Here is a 19,152-nt window from a genome sequence, read left to right on the forward strand (position 1 = left end):
CCACAGGCCAACTCGAGGTCGGCAGGGCCGTAGCAGTGCGGCATGGGTATTCTTTAACGTTTTTCATCGCAAGCATAGTCTCCAAACACGAGTCCATGTTACACCCACCCCATGCTCGCATTTAGTCCACATATTCATGGGGGCGGATTTTTTAAAGTTCCTTCACTCGTTGCAATCACAGGTCCACCCACGACGATCCACGCCGTCAAACGACAAACAGACCCACATCTGGGCTGAGGGCGCCCCGACCCTGACAGACGGCACCACTTGAACGGAATGGAAAGGGGATTGGCGGATCACCGATTAATGTCTTTCCGTTTTGGTTGGCGGGGCGGGGCAGGGCGGGGCGGGGCGGGGTGGGGCGCCGGCGCCGTGGGCGGACGACGCGGCCAGTGAGGCGTGAACAGTAACGGACTTGAATGTTATGACCGCGCCGTATCGCGCAGGGACCTTCCGCACCGCCAATTAATTTAGGAGCAATTAATATTAGGAGCAATGATTAAGAAGCCGCGGAGTGGGCGGCGCGGCTGATGAGGAAGGCCGAGCGGTCGAGGCCGTCTAGGCGAAGAGAAACATTGGGAAGAGAAGAGAACAATCGGCGGCGGGCCGAGTCCGCGTTCGTAGCGCCCCCGTCTTCGTTTGCAGTGCCGGAGCCTGAGCCTGGCCCGTCTGCCGTCCGGCCTTCGTCCCTTCGGCCACCGCGGAGGTTGCTTTACGCCGTTACGCCGTTACGCCGATCATTTTGCGTCTCTGGTGTGTGTGTTGCGCTCGGTTTACTAACACGGGCCACCCGATCAAAATTGATTGACAACCGTCCCATGATAATTTCTCCTCTTGGTATCAAAGAAAAACGGGACGATAGACCGGACATTCTGACATTTTCCAATTTCACTTGCGACCGATGCGTTCGTGCCCCTCTATTTTTCGCTCCATTTGTCCATGGTTTCGTTTCCATTGGCGCGCCACGCCCGGGGGGGAGAGAGAGAGAGAGAGAGGAGAGAGAGAGAGAGAGAGAGAGAGAGAGAGAGAGAGAGAGAGAGAGAGAGAGGCAGAGGGAGATGTCTCCGCCCATCTCCCTTGACTGCCCTCCTGGCTAAGCCCCGCAAGCTGCTCCGGATTCCCCTTTATTTTTATTTGTCCCGCCTCTTCCACTCTCATTTTGCTTGGCATTTTTTGGGCCTGCATTAGCATGACCGCCCCTCCAGTGTATACTGCAACATCGCGGAGGCGCAAATTAATTTGACTGTCTAGGGTTCCTCCCGGACCGTCGCGAAGCCGACGCGAAGCCCCCAGGACCCCGCCCCGCCCCGCCCCCGCCGTCCTCTGGGGCCCTGAATAGTCCTTTTTTGCGTACGTTTCCCAGTGGATTGTTGCAAAAATAGACGGCCCGTTTTGTGAGGATCGAAGCAGACAAAGAAGAACCACACACTTCTTCACAATCTCACAACAAACTCATCTTTTCCCGATTTTTTTCCCATCCTTCAAGAAACATGCATGGGAGCGCAGCTCCTCGAGTCCCTGCCCACTGCCCACCCATGCAGTGACTGATTGCAGCGTTTCCGGAGCCACGTCGCAGCATGTCCCGACGAGGGGAGGGGGGGGGGGGTTGGGCGGCCGTCGGTCCGCGGCCAAAAGGAGGGACGCAGCAGCGGCCGATATTCGATTAATTAGGCAGCGCCTCACCCACCTGGCCGCCGCCATCACAGTGGGCCAGAAGACCGGTGAAGGCGGCCAAAGCTCTAGACGCATTTTGAGCTCCAGAGTCGCTAAACAGGACTCGAAGCGAGCGTGTGACCCCACCAATGGATTCCTCGTTCAGAGAGCAATCCATTGGTGGGGTCACACGTTCGGTTCGATTCCCATTTAGCGACTCTGGGGCTCTCTCCAGTGCGAAACAAAGTTAACACTACGGACCCGCAAAGGAGAGGACCGTTTGTGGGCCAAGCCATTTCAAGGCAGGCCTGCGGGGAGTGCACACTGTGCACAGCGCTCGGTCGCGGAGCGCCTGCGGGCCGAAGGATAGGCAGCCCAACTTGCTGGCATTTCGGCGGGCCGGAAAGGGGGGGGGGGCAAACAAGCTGCCCTGGGCAACGTGCGACTTTTTCGCTCTGGCCGCAGGGGACACGGCGCATCCATCATACCTCCTCCCGATCCTTGCATGCACACAGCGATCCTCGGAGCCCACTTCCGACTGCAGTCACTGGAAGTCAGTGAGGTGACAAACGGATCTGATGTGACGCTCAGCCAAGGGAAAGGGCTTTTATTGCTCCTCAAGGCGGGAATGGCTTCTCGGAGTGACGAGGCTCAGGACGGACGCGGTAAATTTTTCCAGTTTCCAGACGGACGTCGCGACGGACGCGCCCAGGGCTGTATCACGATATCTAGGTCGATACGATATCACCCTGATATCGAGGGGTACAACATATCGAGGGCTCGATTTCACGATTGACATGTCCACATATCGCGATAATTATCGATCTCGATACCATCGATATTGGTCGATATTCTTCGATATCGGAGTACGGCAATATCGTATCACGATACCGAAAAGTGGATATCGCACAGCCCTGAGGGCTGCTGCACCAAAAACGTCAGGACCAAGGGACCCAGGGGGGAGGGGGGTGGGGAGCCGCGAAGACGCTCTTATCACGGCGGCAGTGCAACGCGCGGAGTGGCTGCGGCAGTCAGGCAGTGCGTCTCAGGCAGCCAGCAGCGAGCGAGTGGTGCCGACTGACTGCGCTTCGGCCGTGCAGGTGAAAGATATCCACCAAGTGCTCAGCTGTAGATACCCATTCCTCACCGTGGCAGTGGATGTGTTTTATGGAATCAACTGTTCAGTAGTGGACGCACTAATTTGAGAAGAACATCGTCTCTCTGTGTCATGGAGTGATCAGCTGTTTGGTATCTTGGATCTTCTGTTTTTAAAAAAGAACACTGAGTCTCAGTGAGATTCCAAACGCTATCAATATAGCACTGAGATTTCGCACCATATTGCAATGCTTCCCGAAAATGCCATTTGCTAATGCATGGAAAGGGAAGGCACTGCACTTTATGTGCTGCAAAAGCATTGCACCGATTGACGCCATAGCGTTTGGATTCTCAGTAAATATAACCTAAGTGAAGGAAATCCATGGTCGCAGTACACGGCAAAAGTACCGCGTGGGATTCCCAGGCGGTGCCTGGAAAATAGGCCCTTTTCCCCATGATGCGCCTGGGAATCCCAGGCGGTACTTTTGCCGTGTAGTAACTGTTGACCTCGTTTCATCAGAGATTGCCATGGACCATCAATTCCCTATCACACCGTATGTGCAATTTTGAAGTGGATCCACTGTGACACTAGATGTACCTATTTTTGTCAGTGCGGGCCTACTATCAGACAATGGATTCCCCACCAGTCATCCACTATCGCAGGGCACTGTTTTTTCAGTGACTGCGACGTCACGTTCACGAGAGGGCGAATGGTGTCACGCTTGTTTGGCCGCGACTCGTTTGAGCGCGGCACTCGGTAAAACCATCTCCTGCAATTCCCAGAAATGTCGGTTAATTCCCAGGAAAATCTCGAGGGATTCTGAGAAATACCAGTCAAGTACTACGAGGAGATGGTTTTACCGTGACTCTGAGTACTAGAGTACACGCTCAAGAGCGAAAACTTAACTCTTTGCAAACTAACTGCACTCATCCAGTAAAGCATACTCCGTGTTGCAGTCGAGTTCACAGAGAGGTGCCTGCAACTTCCCCACAGGACATGTTCCTTAGCGTTATCTATTACGGTGTCCCCGCAGGAGACATTACGAAAGGAGAGCTTCTGCAAACAGCCATAGGCAACACGTTACGTGATGTGTCTCATAATCGCAACCGCGACACTCGAAAAAGGTTGATACGACTTTAAATCGACGGAATTTCTTCTGCACGTCGCACTGCAGGCATGGGTGCGGAAACGACGGGACCTCCGTGGACTGCGTCGCCGCGGCCCGGGAACTGAGTCCGCCGTCGTAGGCCTCTACGCGCTGTCCCCGCCCAACGCCATGAAGCGCGCCGAGGCCGCCGCCGTCGCCGAGGAGGGCAGGGAAGCCGAGGCCGCCGCCAGCGGTGACGGAGGCAAGCAGGCCGAGGCCGCCGTCAGGGAAGGCCATGGCCCGGGGGCCGAGGACGTCAACGGAGAGGAGGCTGAGGACGTCCGCGCGGATGCCGCCACCCTGGCCGAAGAGGAGGCGGTTCTCAGGCAGGACGAGGGCGACGACGTCCCCACGGAGCAGGCCGAGCAGGAGAGGCTGTACAGTGGAGCGAACGGCGGCGTCGAGAAGGTGCGCCGTTGGCATCCTCTTGAAACTTGGAATAGCTCAGGAAACAACTGAGACACACTCGTATATATATAACACTTAAATTCCGTCTAAACTCTCCAACGAATCGAAGTGACGCTGGGCGACCCCTTCTCCCTTGCAGCCGTCGCTGCCGGCGGAGAAGTTCGACTTCTGGGCGCTGCCGCTGCGCGCCAAGCTGCGCTACATCCGGAAGAACGTCACGGTGGAGCCCATGCTGGCCATGTTCACCATCCCCAGCGTGCTGGCCAGCCTGGCCACGCAGAACCTCAACCTGGAGAAGGCCTGCCGCGTCAACCTGCGCTACGACGACGTGGTCTGCGACGCCCTCACGGCACGCATGACCGCCAACTACACCCTGGAGGAGACCGAGGTGGGTGCGGGGCTGTGGTTGGCCACGGCGTGATCTTTCACGCGAATGTCGAAGGACTTTGCCGCCAGGTCCAGAAGCTGACGGCCACCATGGCGGGCTGGAAGGCCTTCATCCAGAGCTCGCTGCCCGCCCTGCTGCTGCTGTTCGTGGGCTCCTGGTCGGACCGCCACGGGCGCCGCAAGCCCTGCATGCTGCTGCCCATCGTGGGCGAGCTGCTCACCAGCCTCGGCCTCCTCGTCTGCACCTACTTCTTCCACGAGCTGCCCCTCGAGGCGGCCACGGTGTGTGTCCCGGCAAATCCACGCTCAAGTGATTCTTCCAGCGCAAAGTGGGCCAGGCGAGGGGTTACCCACTCCGGGAATCATGTGTACACTCAGTCCGGGAATCATTCCTAAATCTTTCAAAATTTGATGGAAAATCCTCAAAGTTTCAATTTAAAGTCATGGTAACCATGTGATACACACAAAAACATTCAAATACAAAGAAAATTTTCGAAAGTTCTCTCTTTTTCTCAGAGATATGTTCTGGGAATCGCGGGAATCCGGAATCGTGTGTACACTAAAGCAACGAGTGGGTAACCCCTCGGGGCCAGGACACCGGCGGCGCAGGAAGCCAAAATTCTAGACGCGTTTGAGCTCTAGAGCTGCGAAACAGTGACTCGAACCGAACGTATGACCCCACCAATGGATTCCTCGTTCGGAGAGCAATCCATTGGTGGGGTCACCCGGTCAGTTCGAGTTCCATTTAGCGACTCTGGAGCTCAAAACGCGTCTGGAATTTCGGCCGCCTCCACCGGTCTTCTGGCAAATCCACAGTGCAGCGTCGACATTGACCGGGCCATTCGGTCATACTCCTCCAGTTCACCGAGGGCGTGTTCCCCGCCATGACGGGCGGCTGGACCACGATGCTCATGGCCGTGTTCACGTACACCGCCGACGTGACCACCGAGGCCGAGCGCACGTTCCGGGTGGGCATCGTCAACCTGTGCTTCTGCCTCGGCATCCCCATCGGCATGGCGCTGTCCGGCGTCGCCTACCGCCTCATCGGGTGCGTGCGCGTGCGTGCGCCACCTCACTGCGAATCAGTCACAGTTGGAGTTGCCAGGAGACCGGCGGAGGCGGTCAAAATTCTAGACGCGTTTTGAGCTCCAGAGTCGCTAAATCGGACTCGAACCGAACTTATGACCCCACCAATGGATTGCTCTCCGAACGAGGAATCCATTGGTGGGGTCACACGTACCGTTCGAGACCCAATTATAGCGACATGGATCTCAAACCGCGTCTCGAGTTTTGGCCGCCTCCACCGGTCTGCTGGCAACTCCACTGTGAGGACGGCGTGCTCATGGAGCCGACTCGCTGCAGGTTCTACGGCGTGTTCTCGCTGTCGGCCAGCATGTACGTCTGCAGCTTCTGGTGGGGCTACACGCAGGTCGCGGAGGAGCCCCGAAAGTGGGCGGGCGACGGGCCGCCGCCCCACGGCGTCCTGGGCTTCCTCAAAGACTTCTTCGACGTGCGGCGTCTGCTGGAGACGGTGCGCGTCGTCTTCAAGAAGGGCGAGAACAACCGGCTCGTCAAGGTGGTGCTGCTCATGTTGGTGGTCATGATGGTCATCGGTCCCATGCACGGTACGCCGAATACGTCGCGCTTCAAGTCCTTGAGAGGAAAAATAGGTTCACAAGTTTGAAATTTTGCAGGTGAGCACACTGTGTTGTACCTGTTCCTCCGACTTCGGTTCAACTGGGACGAGCTGAACTTCAGCTTCTTCGAAACTTACACCGTCGTCGTGAACCTCGTGGGTGAGCCTCTAGAGCAGACATGCCCCACAACAACGCGCGGCGGGCCGCGGCGGGGCAGTGTGAGTTTGACGCGTTTTTACGGTGCAGGCACCATGCTGGCCGTGGGGGTGCTCAGCGCGGTGCTCAAGATCGAGGACAGCCTCATCGGCATCATGTCCTGCGCGTCCAAGATCCTGGCCGGCTTCATCTACGCCTTCGCCACCACCGTCGGCGTGCTGCTCATCGGTATACAGTGGGCCAGAAGACCGGTGGAGGCGGCCAAAATTCTAGACGCGTTTTGAGCTCCAGAGTCGCTAAACAGGACTCGAACCGAACGTGTGACCCCCTCCACTGGACTCCTCGTTCGGAGAGCAATCCATTGGTGGGGTCACACACTCGGTTCGAGCCCTATTTAGCGATTCTGGAGCTCAAATCGCGTCTTGAATTTTGACCGCCTCGACCGGTCTTCTCTGGCAAATCCGCTGTGGCTTGTTTGCGTCGCCTCCGATGGGCCTGCACTGTGAGTGTGCTGGCAGTGTGCTGGCAGCGCATGCACGTGCGCAGAACTTCGCTTCGAGACTTACGCTCTTCTTGCAGCGTGCAACTGCGCTTCAAGATAATGCGCCCGTGCATTTAGATAGGAGAAAAGGAGCGCATGCGAGCTCTTGTACGCTTCAATAAGTGCGTACACTCTGTACGCTTCACGCAAAGGCATAATTCTACGCCTTTATTTTACCAGTGTAATGTGTGCTTCATGACAGCCCCGCTCGTGGACTTCATGAACGGCACGTCCTTCATCGCCATGAGATCCATGTCCTCCAAGCTGGTCCCCAGCGAAGAGCTCGGTGAGCCGTGCGGTTTTTTCGGTCGCTTAATTTTATTCAATCAGTAAAAATCACTAACTTTTGTACCCTGTAACTTTTGCCGTTCTAGGCAAAGTGAATTCCCTGATCGGGGTGTGCGAGGCCATGATGCCCGTGGTGTGCGGCCCCATGTACTCCAAGGTGTACCGGCTCACCATGCAGGACTGCCCGGGCGCCTTCTACCTGGTCGGGGGCGCCATCACCTTCCCCGCCATCTTGATATTTGGGTGAGAACGAACGACGAACCGAAATCACTTGTTTTTATTTTGTGTGAGTTACTGTTTTCGATTTTGTTTTCCCTCAGCTGGTTCTACTACGAATCAAGGAAGTGCCGCCGGAAAAAAGCGCCACCTTAGTCGAATCGACGAGGCGATTTTGAACAGTGCGTGCATAAGATAATTGTACTTCATTCAAATCCGACGGACTCGAAATCTAACGTTAGGACAAATATATTATTATTGCGATCGACGTTGATTTTGATTACGTTCCACTTTCTTCTCGCGACGAGACGATGATCGTCGCCTTGCTACGCCACCGCAGTCGGCCGGGCGGGCCATATTCGGGCTGCAGCAGCAACGCGGTGCTCAGCGCAGCACGCCGCGCCACGCCACGCCACGCCGCGCCACGCCACGCCACGCCACGCCGCTGAGGTGGGCATCGCTTGTGTGTCGTTAGCCCGGACACCGCCGCCACTAGCCACGCACCGCCGCCCGCCCGGCGGCGGCGCCCGGCCCGGCAGGCCGCTGATTTGTGACGCGATGCATTCCAATTATTTATTTATTTGTTTTGTTTCGTAATTTCCGAACGCCCTGCCGGCCGCGCGCCACGCCACGCCTCTCGGACGGTGCGGCGCTGCGCCCACGCGACGCAGACGACGCACTGCCCCCCCCCCCCCCCCCCCTCACCCCGCCCCGCCCCGCCTCACGCCGCCCCGCCTCACGCCGCCCACCCCGCCCCGCCCCGGGGCGCACCGTGGCACCGCGCACTCCGATCCCAGATCCCATCGCCGATTCGCATAAATCGTACCGGGAATGGATGGGTGACGGTATCTTCGGGCGGCTAGGCCAGTAACCAGATGGTTTCGACTCTTATGGCGACTACGAGCGAGGGCGACTATGATTGAAACGGAAAACCAAAAAATTTCAAGCGGGCGGTGGCGATTGTCTGAATTTTCAGGCAGGCAGGCTGAAGTTCGACAAACAGGTGCATGCAGCACCTGCCCCCAGAGGCGCGTGGAAGCCTGCTTTGTGAGTGGACGCATGGCGCGTGCCTTGCAACGCGAAGACCGAAGACGGGCTTGCTCTGCTCGGCCCTGCTCCTCGTGGTTTGCGACGTCCTCCTCCAGGAGCTCGTTCAGGTGGACGAGTTCATTGGAATCGCCGCCAGTGCGGGGGCTGGCCGGATCATCGATCCCCCCCCTCTCCTCTCTTTCCTGTTTTTCAAGTGGCGGCCACTCATGCAAACCGCGTGATTTCCCCGGAGGCGCTGCTCTTTATGGCTTCATCGCAGCGTGCGCAGCGTCCACGAGGCGACGGCCGTTCAGGCGTCAATGGCGGAGTGAAAAATCGGCGAGAGAGAGACAGAGAGAGAGAGCGAGAGAGAGACAGAGAGAAACACACAGAGACAGACAGAGAGAGAGAGAGAGAGAGAGAGAGAGAGAGAGAGAGAGAGAGAGAGAGAGAGAGAGAGAGAGAGAGTAGCGCCTGCCAAGCGTCCCGTGCAGCGGGGAGCGCCCGTGAGATAGGCCACCCAACTGGCGGCAATGCTTCCGGGCCGGCATGCGCGGACGGGACGCAGGCGCCGTAGCCCAAATCCAAATTTGAAATCGACTGGTATAGTAGTTGCTGGGAAGCAATTCATTAAGGGGTCGACAACTACGTAGTATTGGCCGTGTACGGGGTATCGTACAGATTTTGCTTTGGAACCAAAATGTGTCTTAGGCACGGTTTTATGTTTGAATTTGTGTTTTTCTTCTGCGATTGGCTGAATTATGGTCGACCATAATGCGCCCAATTGTCTCCCCGTCTAAATTTCAAGTCTCACTTAGAAGTGATTCAAGTTTCAAGTTTCAAGTTAGGGGGTCAACTAGCAGCCTTGGGGTGGCTTGACGTCCATAACTTTGACGGGTTGGGTCCTTAGGAGGACAATGCGATTGAGAGAAGTGAATAAAGGACGATATAAGTACAGTCAGTTTATTGGCGATAATATCAATAGTAGCAAGAGTAATAATAGAGAAGTTACCGCATTACATGTCTTGAAGCGTCACAGGTTAAAACGTTACAACAGACCCTAACCACATAGTAAATAGATAAAGTATCGTGACATAACTTAAAAGGATGACTCATCGTCTTTGGCCATGTTTCGTCACGCCATCAGTGCCATAGTGCGTGGTGCCTTCACCTTGCAAAACTTGCAAGGTGCTCTTTGCTTGCTCCTTAAGAAAAAGAACTCTTTACGCACAGGGCTCGTTTCTCACAGGCTACACAATAGCGTATCACAGATAACAAAAATACGAAAAAAAGAATTATAAACAAAACGGATAGAGGGTCGCACAGTCGCACGAATTACTGATAAACACAACTGCGTCGGCCCTGCTCCTTTTCGAGTTTACTGTCAACTATAAACGATATGCATAAACAACTTAATATAATCAGGTTATCACTTTATCTTTTAGTGCTTTCTCTTAGATTAGAATAAACAAAACTCTTGTATTTTTGAATGTGCCTGTAACCTGCATCAGATATGTCATCAAGAATGGTATCGGTGGGTTTATTGCCAAATGGAAGGTTCTTTGAAATGTTTTAGATACCATCTTTTTTTCTTTTTTTAGAAAACCGCTGTTGAAAAAGTGAGAAAGGGGATTTGGAAAAAAAACTACATACCGAGGAATCACTCCTTTACAACTATAACGAAGTTTTGGTATTCCTGCCACCTGACCGAACAAGGAGTGGCCCACTTTCTACAAAGCACAATAATAGTAATAATAATATTTAAATATTAATCTAATGATCTAGAACAATGATAATAAGTTATAGGAACAGAGCTAAGCGAAAAACGCTCGTGAAGGTTCTACACCTAGGCACTATCATACAAACTCATCCTGCTCCGTGGAGGTGCGCCGGGTCATGTGTCCGGCTTCGTCAGTCGTATTTACATTTAGTCAAACGCCCGAAACGCCGGAGAAATTGAGGAACCTCATCATCCGAGTCTACAAAAGCGTCAAAGATCAAAGTACTGTTAAATTTGTTGTTGTTGCTTCAAAGTCGTTTCGCTCTCTTGCGAATCCGAAGAGTCAATGTCGCAAAAGTATTACTTCGTCGCGTCAAACACCTTGGGACACTTTTGTTATTACTTTCATTTTTTATCGGGAGACGCGAATGGACGATTGCACGCCCCGGCTCGGATCACACTGAATTAAACGTCCGTTTGATTGCGGAAAACGCAGAAAGGTGTTGTCAGATCCATATGCATTGAAGTAAGCTGGGAAGCTTCCACTCTCCCCGTCGTGACTCGGCGTGTTTGCGACTTTGGCACGCAGAACAGGTACACGTCAAAGTCTAAATAAAATCGCTCGGTTTCCACTTCGCGGCGACACGGTCACTCCCCTTCCACTTTCCGAAATCAACAAGAAATGAACCATTGTGTTAACAAAACAAACACACCCCAAAAACTGAGCAGCGCTCGATACAACCGCATCTCCATTGAAACAAAGCTATGATCTTGACATCATCACCCAGAACATTGAATTGCCACAACGGCTCTTAATTGTTTCGAGAGCTACGGTATTTTTATTTTAGTTTCGTCTTATGCTTGGCAAAAGTTAACAGAAAATGATACGGAGAAACTTTAAGAACTCGCACCCCTGCAACCAAAAAAAAAAACTAGGTTGTAGTGATCAAATTTGTTCGATAGGCTGAATTCGACAGCCGCAATCGAAAATCCGGTACTCACAGCCAAAAGCTGGTAGCCAAGACTGAAAATTTTTAAGAGGACAGTCGTCGTCATTTAACCCACAGAAAAAATGGTTTCTTGTTTTACATTTTCACTTTTTTAAAGAAAAGACATCTTGACACAAGAAAATTTTTCTTCACACAAGAAGAAAAAAGTTTGGATCAAAAACCATTTCTTAAAAGAAACAAGAAACATTATATATTTTTTTTTAAATCCAAGAAGTCAATTTTTCGGGGTGAACAAGCTTCTGGCTGCATGTACCGGATTTTCGATTGCGGTTATCGAACTCAGTCTTTCGAAGTTGATCACCACAGCAGTCTTTTTTCCGGGTGGGGCGTCGAAAGCACAGAACGGAAACGCGCCAGGAAGGAGTGGAGGCGGCACGGCGCGCTGGAGGCGGTGCCGCTTCACACGCAGAACCGCGAGCGCTGCTGGAAGCGGCGCAGGCGACTGGACCAGTCCTTCTGCCACTCGATGACGATGGAGTGCTCCGTGATGGTGAGCCCCGCGCCCAGGCCCTCGCCCTCGTTGCCCAGGATCAGGTACGACCTGCAAGCACCATGCGAAAGTCCGCGAATCACAAGATGGACTCGGAAAGGAGCTTTTTTTTTTTCGGGAGAGAGGCGGGTACTCACTTGTTGACTTTGATCTTGGGGCACTTGCAGGCCAGGTCGGCGGCGCGCACCCACAGCGAGGACGGCCCCTTCTTGAGCCGCGACTGGATGCCGGGCTTCTTGAAGACCGTGTCCACCGTGACGCGGAACGGCACCCAGTCCTCGCCGCCGCCACTGTCGTCGTCCTCGTCGTCGCGCTCCGGGTCCACGTAGTCCTCGTCCTCGTCCGAGTCGTCGGGCTCGTCCGCGTCCATGTCCGGGTCGTTGGGGGCGGGCATGGGGTCCTCCCTGGACAGCACCTGCACCAGCACCGCTGCGGACAAGACACCACTTGAACTTCGCGGACGGAGGCAGCTCGAAGGGGAGGGGTGCGCCACGGGGGTTGCAAGTGGTGGGAGGGCGCGCTGCGGGGGGTGCGGGGGCGGGGTGGGCCCGCCCCGGGCGGGGACAGGGCATAAGCAAGTTCTCAATCTGTTTGTATTCTATTTGTGCCCGTTCCCACCCCCACCCCCACCTACGCCCCGTGCTCCTGTATCGGCCGTGCGCGCGGGCCGTGCCGTGCCGGGGGGATGTTGCCCCCCGGCCGCCTGTACCCCCGGTACACTGTGCCAGGATGTTTTACCCCCCCGGGAAAACGTGCCCAGGCATGTTTACCCCCCACCCCCCGAGGGTAGGGGGTACAATGTGCCTAGGGATGTTTTACCCCCCCCGGGACAATGTGCCTAGGCATTTTTTTCCCCCCCCGGGAAAAAGTGCCTAGGTGTTTTACCCCCCAGCCCTGAGGGTAGGGGGACAACGCCTAGGCATGTTTTACCCCCGGTAAATGTGCCTAGGCACATTTTACCCCTCCCCTTTTAAAACCGAGCTGTGGGACACAGCCGCGACAAAAATTAAGTGCTGACCCGACCAATAAATGGCTGTTAAACCCCTTTACATAAGCTCTGCGGCAAAAAGGTGGGCAGTTTCCGAGAGTCGTCGCTCTGTCTTTTCCCCGCTAGGAGCTCTCCAGAGTGCGAGAGACGCGGAGTGACCAGTGGGTATGCACTCGCGTAACAGTGGGGGCACTCTGTAATAACACGCGTAATAGTATCCCTAATGGCCGACATTCTCCAGTCTTTACCAAATTTTGGGGTGTTTGGGGCTTTTTTTGGTCTAAATTTTGAGCCGTAATTGAGTTTTAAAAGCGAATAGTCTTTTTTTTCGGGGGTAAACTGCCTAGGCACATTTGGGGGGGGGGGGGGGGGTAAAACGTGCCTAGGCAATTATACGGGGGGTAAACATGCCTAGGCACTTTGTCCCCCCTCCCCTAAAGGGGGGGGGTTAAAACATGCTAGGCACATTTCCCGGGGGGGGTAAAACATGCCGGGCACATTATCCCGGGGGGTAACATGCCTGGGCACATTGTACCCCCTACCCTCAGGGGTGGGGGGTAAAACAGCCTAGGCACTTTTTCCGGGGGGGGTAAAACCCTAGGTATATTACCGGGGTAAAAAGCTCCAGGGGGGTATAACATCCGGGTTACCCGTGCCGCCGCGCCCCGGGGGTAGTCGACTAGTCGGTGTCGCCAGGGCGGTGCGCAGCATGATTCTAGCCTCGCCCCGCCCCCCCCCGCCCCCAGCCACGCGACGTGACATGATCTGCTGCTTGACATGCAGCAGCGCCTCCCGTGCCCCGCGGAATAGGCGCAGACTGCATGCAGTCCCCGCAGCGACTCGCCCTGGACTTCGCCCATGAAAGAGACACCGCCGGCGCCAAGATTCGAACGAGCGAGAATGGCGGTCGGTGAAAGGGATCGACGCCATCATGGACCATTGGACCGAGTCGACTCCTTGCTCGCAATGCTCCCCCTCGCCTTGTGCACCTCGAGGTCCTCCAGGAGGTCCTCGAGGAGGTAGTGATGCACGATGCCATGTCTGCCTCGGGGAAGACGGTCCCAGCAGTTCGTCGACGTCCCACGCCGTCGACCCCTCGGGCCTGCCGATGCCGACCCCGGTTGCTCCCCCCCCCCTCTCCCCTCTCCCCTCCCCCCTCAATTTCTTGAACACGCTCCTTTCTCGTCGCGCCCCTCCGCACCCCTTTGGGCCCTTCGGCGCTAGCAAGCGCTAGCGAGCGCTAGCGAGCGCAGTGGACTCCGCGCCGCTCTCCTCTCCGCCGCGGGCCTCGGGCCTCCAGGCGAGATGAGAAGAGGATTAGTCATATCCGGGATGGGGCCTTCGAACCTCCAACGGCCTGCGGGCTGCGTCCGAACACTGCTGTCGTCGCTCTGTCTCTCTCGCACCGTCGCGGGGCGCACCGTGAGTGCGAGAGAGACAGAGCGACGAGAGCAGTGCCCGGAGACAAGCCTGCCGGCCAGGCCAGGCTCTTGACCGTCACGTCCTGCGCGTCGCAGGGGCAGCCAGGCTCCACACTCCAGTGTACTCACCGTAGTCTCGCCTGCAGTACTTGCGTTGGTTCAGCCTCTTCGTGCTGATCTGGCACTTGCCGCACTGATCTGCAAGAATCAAGAATAAAGCGGAATCAGTATTCCATCACGAGCAGACATGCATCTCTCTCTCTCTCTCTCTCTCTCTCTCTCTCTCTCTCTCTCTCTCTCTCTCTCTCTCTCTCTCTCTCTCTCTCTCTCTGTCCCACACACGCACACACTGACGGCCGTTCCGACCCGATTTCCCCAACTTTCCGGGCCGCGGGTTGCCTACGAACGAAGGCGCATGGCGGACAATGACGGATTGCCTGGCCGCTCGCACTCCTCGGATTGCCTTTCCGTGCCGTGCCGTGCCGTGCCGTGTTGAGCCGTAAGCGATGCTGGTTAATGGACTGCAAAAGCAAACTCGCCCTGGCCGCGCGCGGCTGGCCACGGAAGGTTCGACCTGGTAGAACAGAACGCGGTGTCCGCTGCTGACCACCCGTTGCTCGTTGCTGGAATGTTTCGGAACAGGACGAGTTTCTGTCGATTGTTTACTTTCTTTTTCACCACATGCTCGACCTAGCCGAGGGCGGAACGCGGTGCCTCGGCGTGCAGCTCGCGCCACCCGTTGTTTATGTTCCAGGCCAGGAAGAGTTTTAACTTTTCAGTTCCCTTTTTACCATGGTTTGACTCCGAACGGAACGCAGTGTGTCGGCGTGTCCGCTCCCTGGAATGTTCCAGGCCAGGGCGAGTTTTTGTTCGTTGGCTGGAAAATTCCGCTTGGCTTCCTCTTTTTGGACGGCATCGGAACGCACAGTGGGCCAGAAGACGGGAGGTGGCGGCCAGAATCTAGGACGCGTTTTCATCTCCACAGTCGCTAAAATGGGGCTCGAACCGAACGTTTGACTCCACCAATGGATTGCTCTCCGAACGAGGAATCCATCGCTCGGTTTCAGTCCTGTTTAGCGACTATGGAGCTCAAAACGCGTCTAGAATTTTGGCCGCCGGCGCCGGTCTTCTAGCCCACTGTGAACGCTCGGCCTGGTATCGCGGGCGCAGGGACGCAGGCCCCGAGCAAGGCACGTTCATTTCGCGCTGTGTTGCAGTGCAGCAGGACAAACAAATCTTGCGCGCTAAGTTGTAGTGAGCGACTAAATCATCGGGGCTGGCAGTTGTTTCTGCTCCGCGGCCGGCTGGCGGCGGGGCTGGCGGTGGCGGCTGGCGGCCGGGGGTGGCTGCCCGCCCTGCCCGGACAGACGGGCTGGCAGACAGGCGGGCCGAGGCACGTGCTGGTCGCGGCGTGTGCGGCGGGGGTTTTAAATCAATCATGTCTTGTCTCTCTCACACTCTCTCCTCATCACCAGGGGACCAGACCACGAACGTCGTCCATCTTCCGGCACGAGTCGTGCCTGCCTGCCTGCCCGCCCGCCAACGCCAACCCCTTGCACGCCCCGCCCGCCAAACGAATAAACGCTGCGGGAATGCGAGGGCACCGCCTGCCTCTCGTCCTGTCTCTCTCGCACCTGTGCGGAATGCCCCGCGAGCGCGAGATAGAGACAAAGCACCGTTCGGCGAGTGCTTGGCGAGGAAAGGCTCATATTTCTGCATGCTCCGCTGCATGCTTCGCTTATTCGACGCGGTGGCCCGGAGTGGCGGCGGAAGACCGGTGGAGGCGGCCAAAATCCCAGTCACGTTTTGAGCTCCCCAGTCGCTAAATGGAACTCGAACCGAATGTGTGACCGACCCCATCAATGGATTGCTCTCCGAATGAGGAATCCATTGGTGGGGTCACACGCTCGGTTCAAGTCCTGTTTAGCTCATCTCTGGATCTCAAAACACGTCTAGAGTTTTTAACGCCTCCACGCGTTGTGCCACTGCTTGTCGCCGTCCGGCCGTGCTGCGAACAGCCGAGCACGCCGACGGCGCTCGGCCAGGTTGACCAGGTTGGCGTCGTCGCGCGGCCCCGCGCTGCGCCGCGACCATGGCACCAGAGGACCGCTGCGGACGCACAGTCGGACGGACAGTCAGACAGTCAGACGGACGGACGGCTGGAAACGCTATCTCAACAGCGAGGCGCTAGGCGGCGCTCAAGCGGCGTCGTAACATTCATGAGCTGGCCGAGGCCGGGCATGGCCGGGCCCAGGCTTCACCGCCCCTATCGCCCCACAGCAACTCACGCCGCCGCGCCCGCGCCCAATCTTACTGGACAAAATTGCTACGTGTATTTCCCTGCTTGACAGGGGCAGACCCCACTAGGGCAGCGGCCCCTTGCGAGCCGGCCTCCGCCCACCATCACGGCCCGCAGGGCCCCGCACCAGGGCCCCGCACCAGGGCCCCGCACCAGGGCCCCGCACTAGGGCCCCGCACCAGGGCCCCGCACCAGGGCCCCGCACCAGGGCCCCGCACTAGGGCCCCGCACTAGGGCCCCGCACTAGGCCCCGCACTAGGCCCCGCACTAGGGCCCCGCACCAGGGCCCCACACCAGGGCCCCGCACCAGGGCCCCGCACCAGGGCCCCGCACCAGGGCCCCGCACTAGGGCCCCGCACCAGGGCCCCGCACCAGGGCCCCGCACTAGGGCCCCGCACTAGGGCCCCGCACCAGGGCCCCGCACTAGGGCCCCGCACCAGGGCCCCGCACCAGGGCCCCGCACTAGGGCCCCGCACTAGGGCCCCGCACCAGGGCCCCGCACTAGGGCCCCGCACCAGGGGCCCATACTAGGGCCCCGCACTAGGGCCCCGCACCAGGGCCCCGCACTAGGGCCCCGCACCAGGGGCCCATTCTAGGGCCCCGCGCGAGGGCCTGGCTCCAATCCAGCGTCCGTAGGGCAAGCGCACTGCAGCGGTTGCCCAACCGCCCCCTGGGGGCCTTCAGCCCTCGGGAAGCTCTGTGGCCCGCACCACCCGCCTGCTGACGGCCTGACGGCGTTCTTGGCGGCGAACGGGAGTGGAGTAGAGCCACCTCGTGGCCGAGGCCATGCAGGCCGTGGTGGACGAGAACACTACCCCCTGCTCCCTGCTTTCCCCTCGCCAGAACTCCCTGGGGGGGTCATTTGTTTCCGCCCAGAGGTCCTCTCTCTCTCTCTGTCTCTCTGTCTCTCTCTCTCTCTCTCTCTCTCTCTCTCTCTCTCTGTCTGTCTCTCTCTCTCTCTCTCTCTCTCTCTCTCTCTCTCTCTCTCTCTCTCTCTCTCTCTCTCTCTCTCTCTCTCTCTCTCTCTCTCTCTCTCTCCACCCCCGTGTCTGCCCGTGTCCCACTGATGGCTTCCTGTCCGCCGCGCCAACGTGTAGAATAATAAGTACACTGGGAAAAGCGAACAAAAGACCGACCAGAAAGGAAGTAAAAAGAAGGCGCCGAACGCGCCGCGATGTGCGCTCGCTCCTAGTTTTGCAATTCCGCGTCGCCTATTTCATTTTATTTTTCACGCCAATTCATTTGGCGCGCCGCAGCAAGTTCGATAAATTGCCCCCTTTTTTCTGCGCGAAAGGCGATAACGGTAATTGTGTGGGGAAAGGGGGGCGCTTGCACCGCTTGCACGCTCGGCGGCCAATCGAAAGCGAATTACGGCATTTGCAGAGAAAATCGTAACGGCCCGCAGAACCAAAATTAGTGGAGCGCAAAAAACTGAAAGCGGGAAAAAACGCGCCACACGCAGAGCGCGTTCTGCAGAACGGACACGACGAGTCCCGATAGTGCCATACACTCCATAAACTGTGTGCCTGTGCCGTCCTGTGCGCCCGCGGAAAAATTATGCATTACAAAAACGAAAAGAGAAGTGGAGGAGAGAACAACGAATGAACGAAGCTGAATAATCTAGTTCGCGGCGCATAAATCCAGTTGTTTGTTGTTGCTGCTGGTCACGTGTCGCGCGGTGGTGACGGATGCCTCAGTGCGTGCGTGCAAGTAAACCCCCTTAGAGGAAAGCATCCCGCACAACGCACGCTGTCACGCTGTAGTACACACACACACACACACACACACACACACACACACACCCCCCTAACTCACGTGCGTACACTATAGTATCAAAAAACGCGAGTCTCGCTTGGTAGAACTGAAGTTGTACGCTTCATTCAAGTACAAGCTCGGCGGCATTCGTTTGAAGACTCGACCGGAATTTCGATTGACCACCATGGTGGAATTCCGATCACTTCCTTCGCACCAAAATCAACGGTCACAATTCTCGCCGTTCAGTTTTCAGTGTGGTCAGGAAACGCGACGGGAAACGAGACAAAAAACACTGCTGTCCCGGGAAAAAACCCCGCTTGGGTCACCTTCCCCTTCGTCCGTCCCTATGGCCGAACCTTCGGGATTTTGACGGGAAGGCTGTTTAAAGCCGTATTGGCGTTAGGGTTTGGGCCGCACAGTTAGATGACCTGGGGCCCAAACTAACGGTTTAGGCTCTGGTCGCTGATGGCCAAACCGAACTGTGACCCCCCCCCAAGGATTTTTTGGGGAAGCAGTCCCTTGGTGGAGTCACACGTTCGGCGAGCCATTTAGCGTTTAAGTTTAAAACGCGTGTAAACCTTGCCCCCAGGTTGGGTTAGTTTGGGTCAAGGCGTCGAGCCAGGGGGCATGTCAGCGGCTCTGCTGGTATGGGCACCCTTGCAGGGGGCCGGTCACGCCGTCCTTGCAGGGACACTGGCCGCTCGTCTGGTTGCACGTCTTGCCCGAGGCGCCGATCGGGTGGCAGTCGCACGCTGCAAAAAAAACAACAACGGGTCAGACAACATCAAGTCAAACGACTCAAGCAACAACAAAATCGAAGCGCGTAGTGCATGGAGTTCATTCAATAAAAAGTCTGCAGCCAATCGGTGCTGATATCCTTCCTTCCCTCTCCCCCCTCTCCCTCCCTTCCT

General features: G+C 56.8%; 2 protein-coding genes across 4 annotated transcripts in view; one reads left to right on the plus strand and one right to left on the minus strand.

Moving 5' to 3' along the window:
- Positions 1-2,663: 2,663 nt before the first annotated feature.
- LOC117650892 (proton-coupled folate transporter-like) lies at positions 2,664-7,875 on the plus strand. Of its 3 annotated transcripts, XM_034394530.1 has the most exons (12): positions 2,664-2,753; positions 3,924-4,304; positions 4,444-4,692; positions 4,761-4,973; positions 5,552-5,739; positions 6,054-6,316; positions 6,386-6,487; positions 6,575-6,712; positions 7,228-7,311; positions 7,400-7,556; positions 7,634-7,711; positions 7,838-7,875. In XM_034394530.1, exons 2-11 carry the CDS (start codon positions 4,026-4,028, stop codon positions 7,683-7,685), a joined length of 1,725 nt encoding a protein of 574 aa, XP_034250421.1. In that variant the 5' UTR covers positions 2,664-2,753; positions 3,924-4,025; the 3' UTR covers positions 7,686-7,711; positions 7,838-7,875. The 3 variants fall into 3 exon arrangements, with proteins under 3 accessions (XP_034250421.1, XP_034250420.1, XP_034250422.1); XM_034394529.1 differs by lacking the exon at positions 7,838-7,875 and having other exon boundaries at positions 7,634-7,797; XM_034394531.1 differs by lacking the exons at positions 7,400-7,556; positions 7,634-7,711; positions 7,838-7,875 and having other exon boundaries at positions 7,206-7,313.
- Positions 7,876-9,507: 1,632 nt separating this feature from the next.
- LOC117651218 (netrin-A-like) overlaps positions 9,508-19,152 on the minus strand; it is a 14,131-nt gene continuing 4,486 nt past the window's right edge. Inside the window, exons 2-4 of the mRNA XM_034395033.1 lie at positions 14,317-14,385; positions 11,916-12,207; positions 9,508-11,829 (exon numbers count right to left, since the gene is read on the minus strand). Coding sequence (XP_034250924.1) covers positions 11,688-11,829; positions 11,916-12,207; positions 14,317-14,385 — 503 coding nt within the window. The 3' untranslated portion in view covers positions 9,508-11,687. The remainder of the gene's footprint in view (positions 11,830-11,915; positions 12,208-14,316; positions 14,386-19,152) is intronic.

This window comes from Thrips palmi, unplaced genomic scaffold, assembly GCF_012932325.1.
Source record: "Thrips palmi isolate BJ-2018 unplaced genomic scaffold, TpBJ-2018v1 HiC_scaffold_5, whole genome shotgun sequence".
Taxonomy (NCBI): Eukaryota; Metazoa; Arthropoda; class Insecta; order Thysanoptera; family Thripidae; genus Thrips; species Thrips palmi.

What these genes read in the sequence shown, in the direction of transcription:
- LOC117650892 (XM_034394530.1), top strand. Translation starts at nt 4,026, where the DNA reads ATGAAGCGCGCCGAGGCCGCCGCCGTCGCCGAGGAGGGCAGGGAAGCC. An exon ending in TGCCCCTCGAGGCGGCCACG is followed by an intron (nt 4,974 to 5,551) that starts GTGTGTGTCCCG and finishes ATACTCCTCCAG; the next exon opens with TTCACCGAGGGCGTGTTCCC. An exon ending in GTCGCCTACCGCCTCATCGG is followed by an intron (nt 5,740 to 6,053) that starts GTGCGTGCGCGT and finishes GACTCGCTGCAG; the next exon opens with GTTCTACGGCGTGTTCTCGC.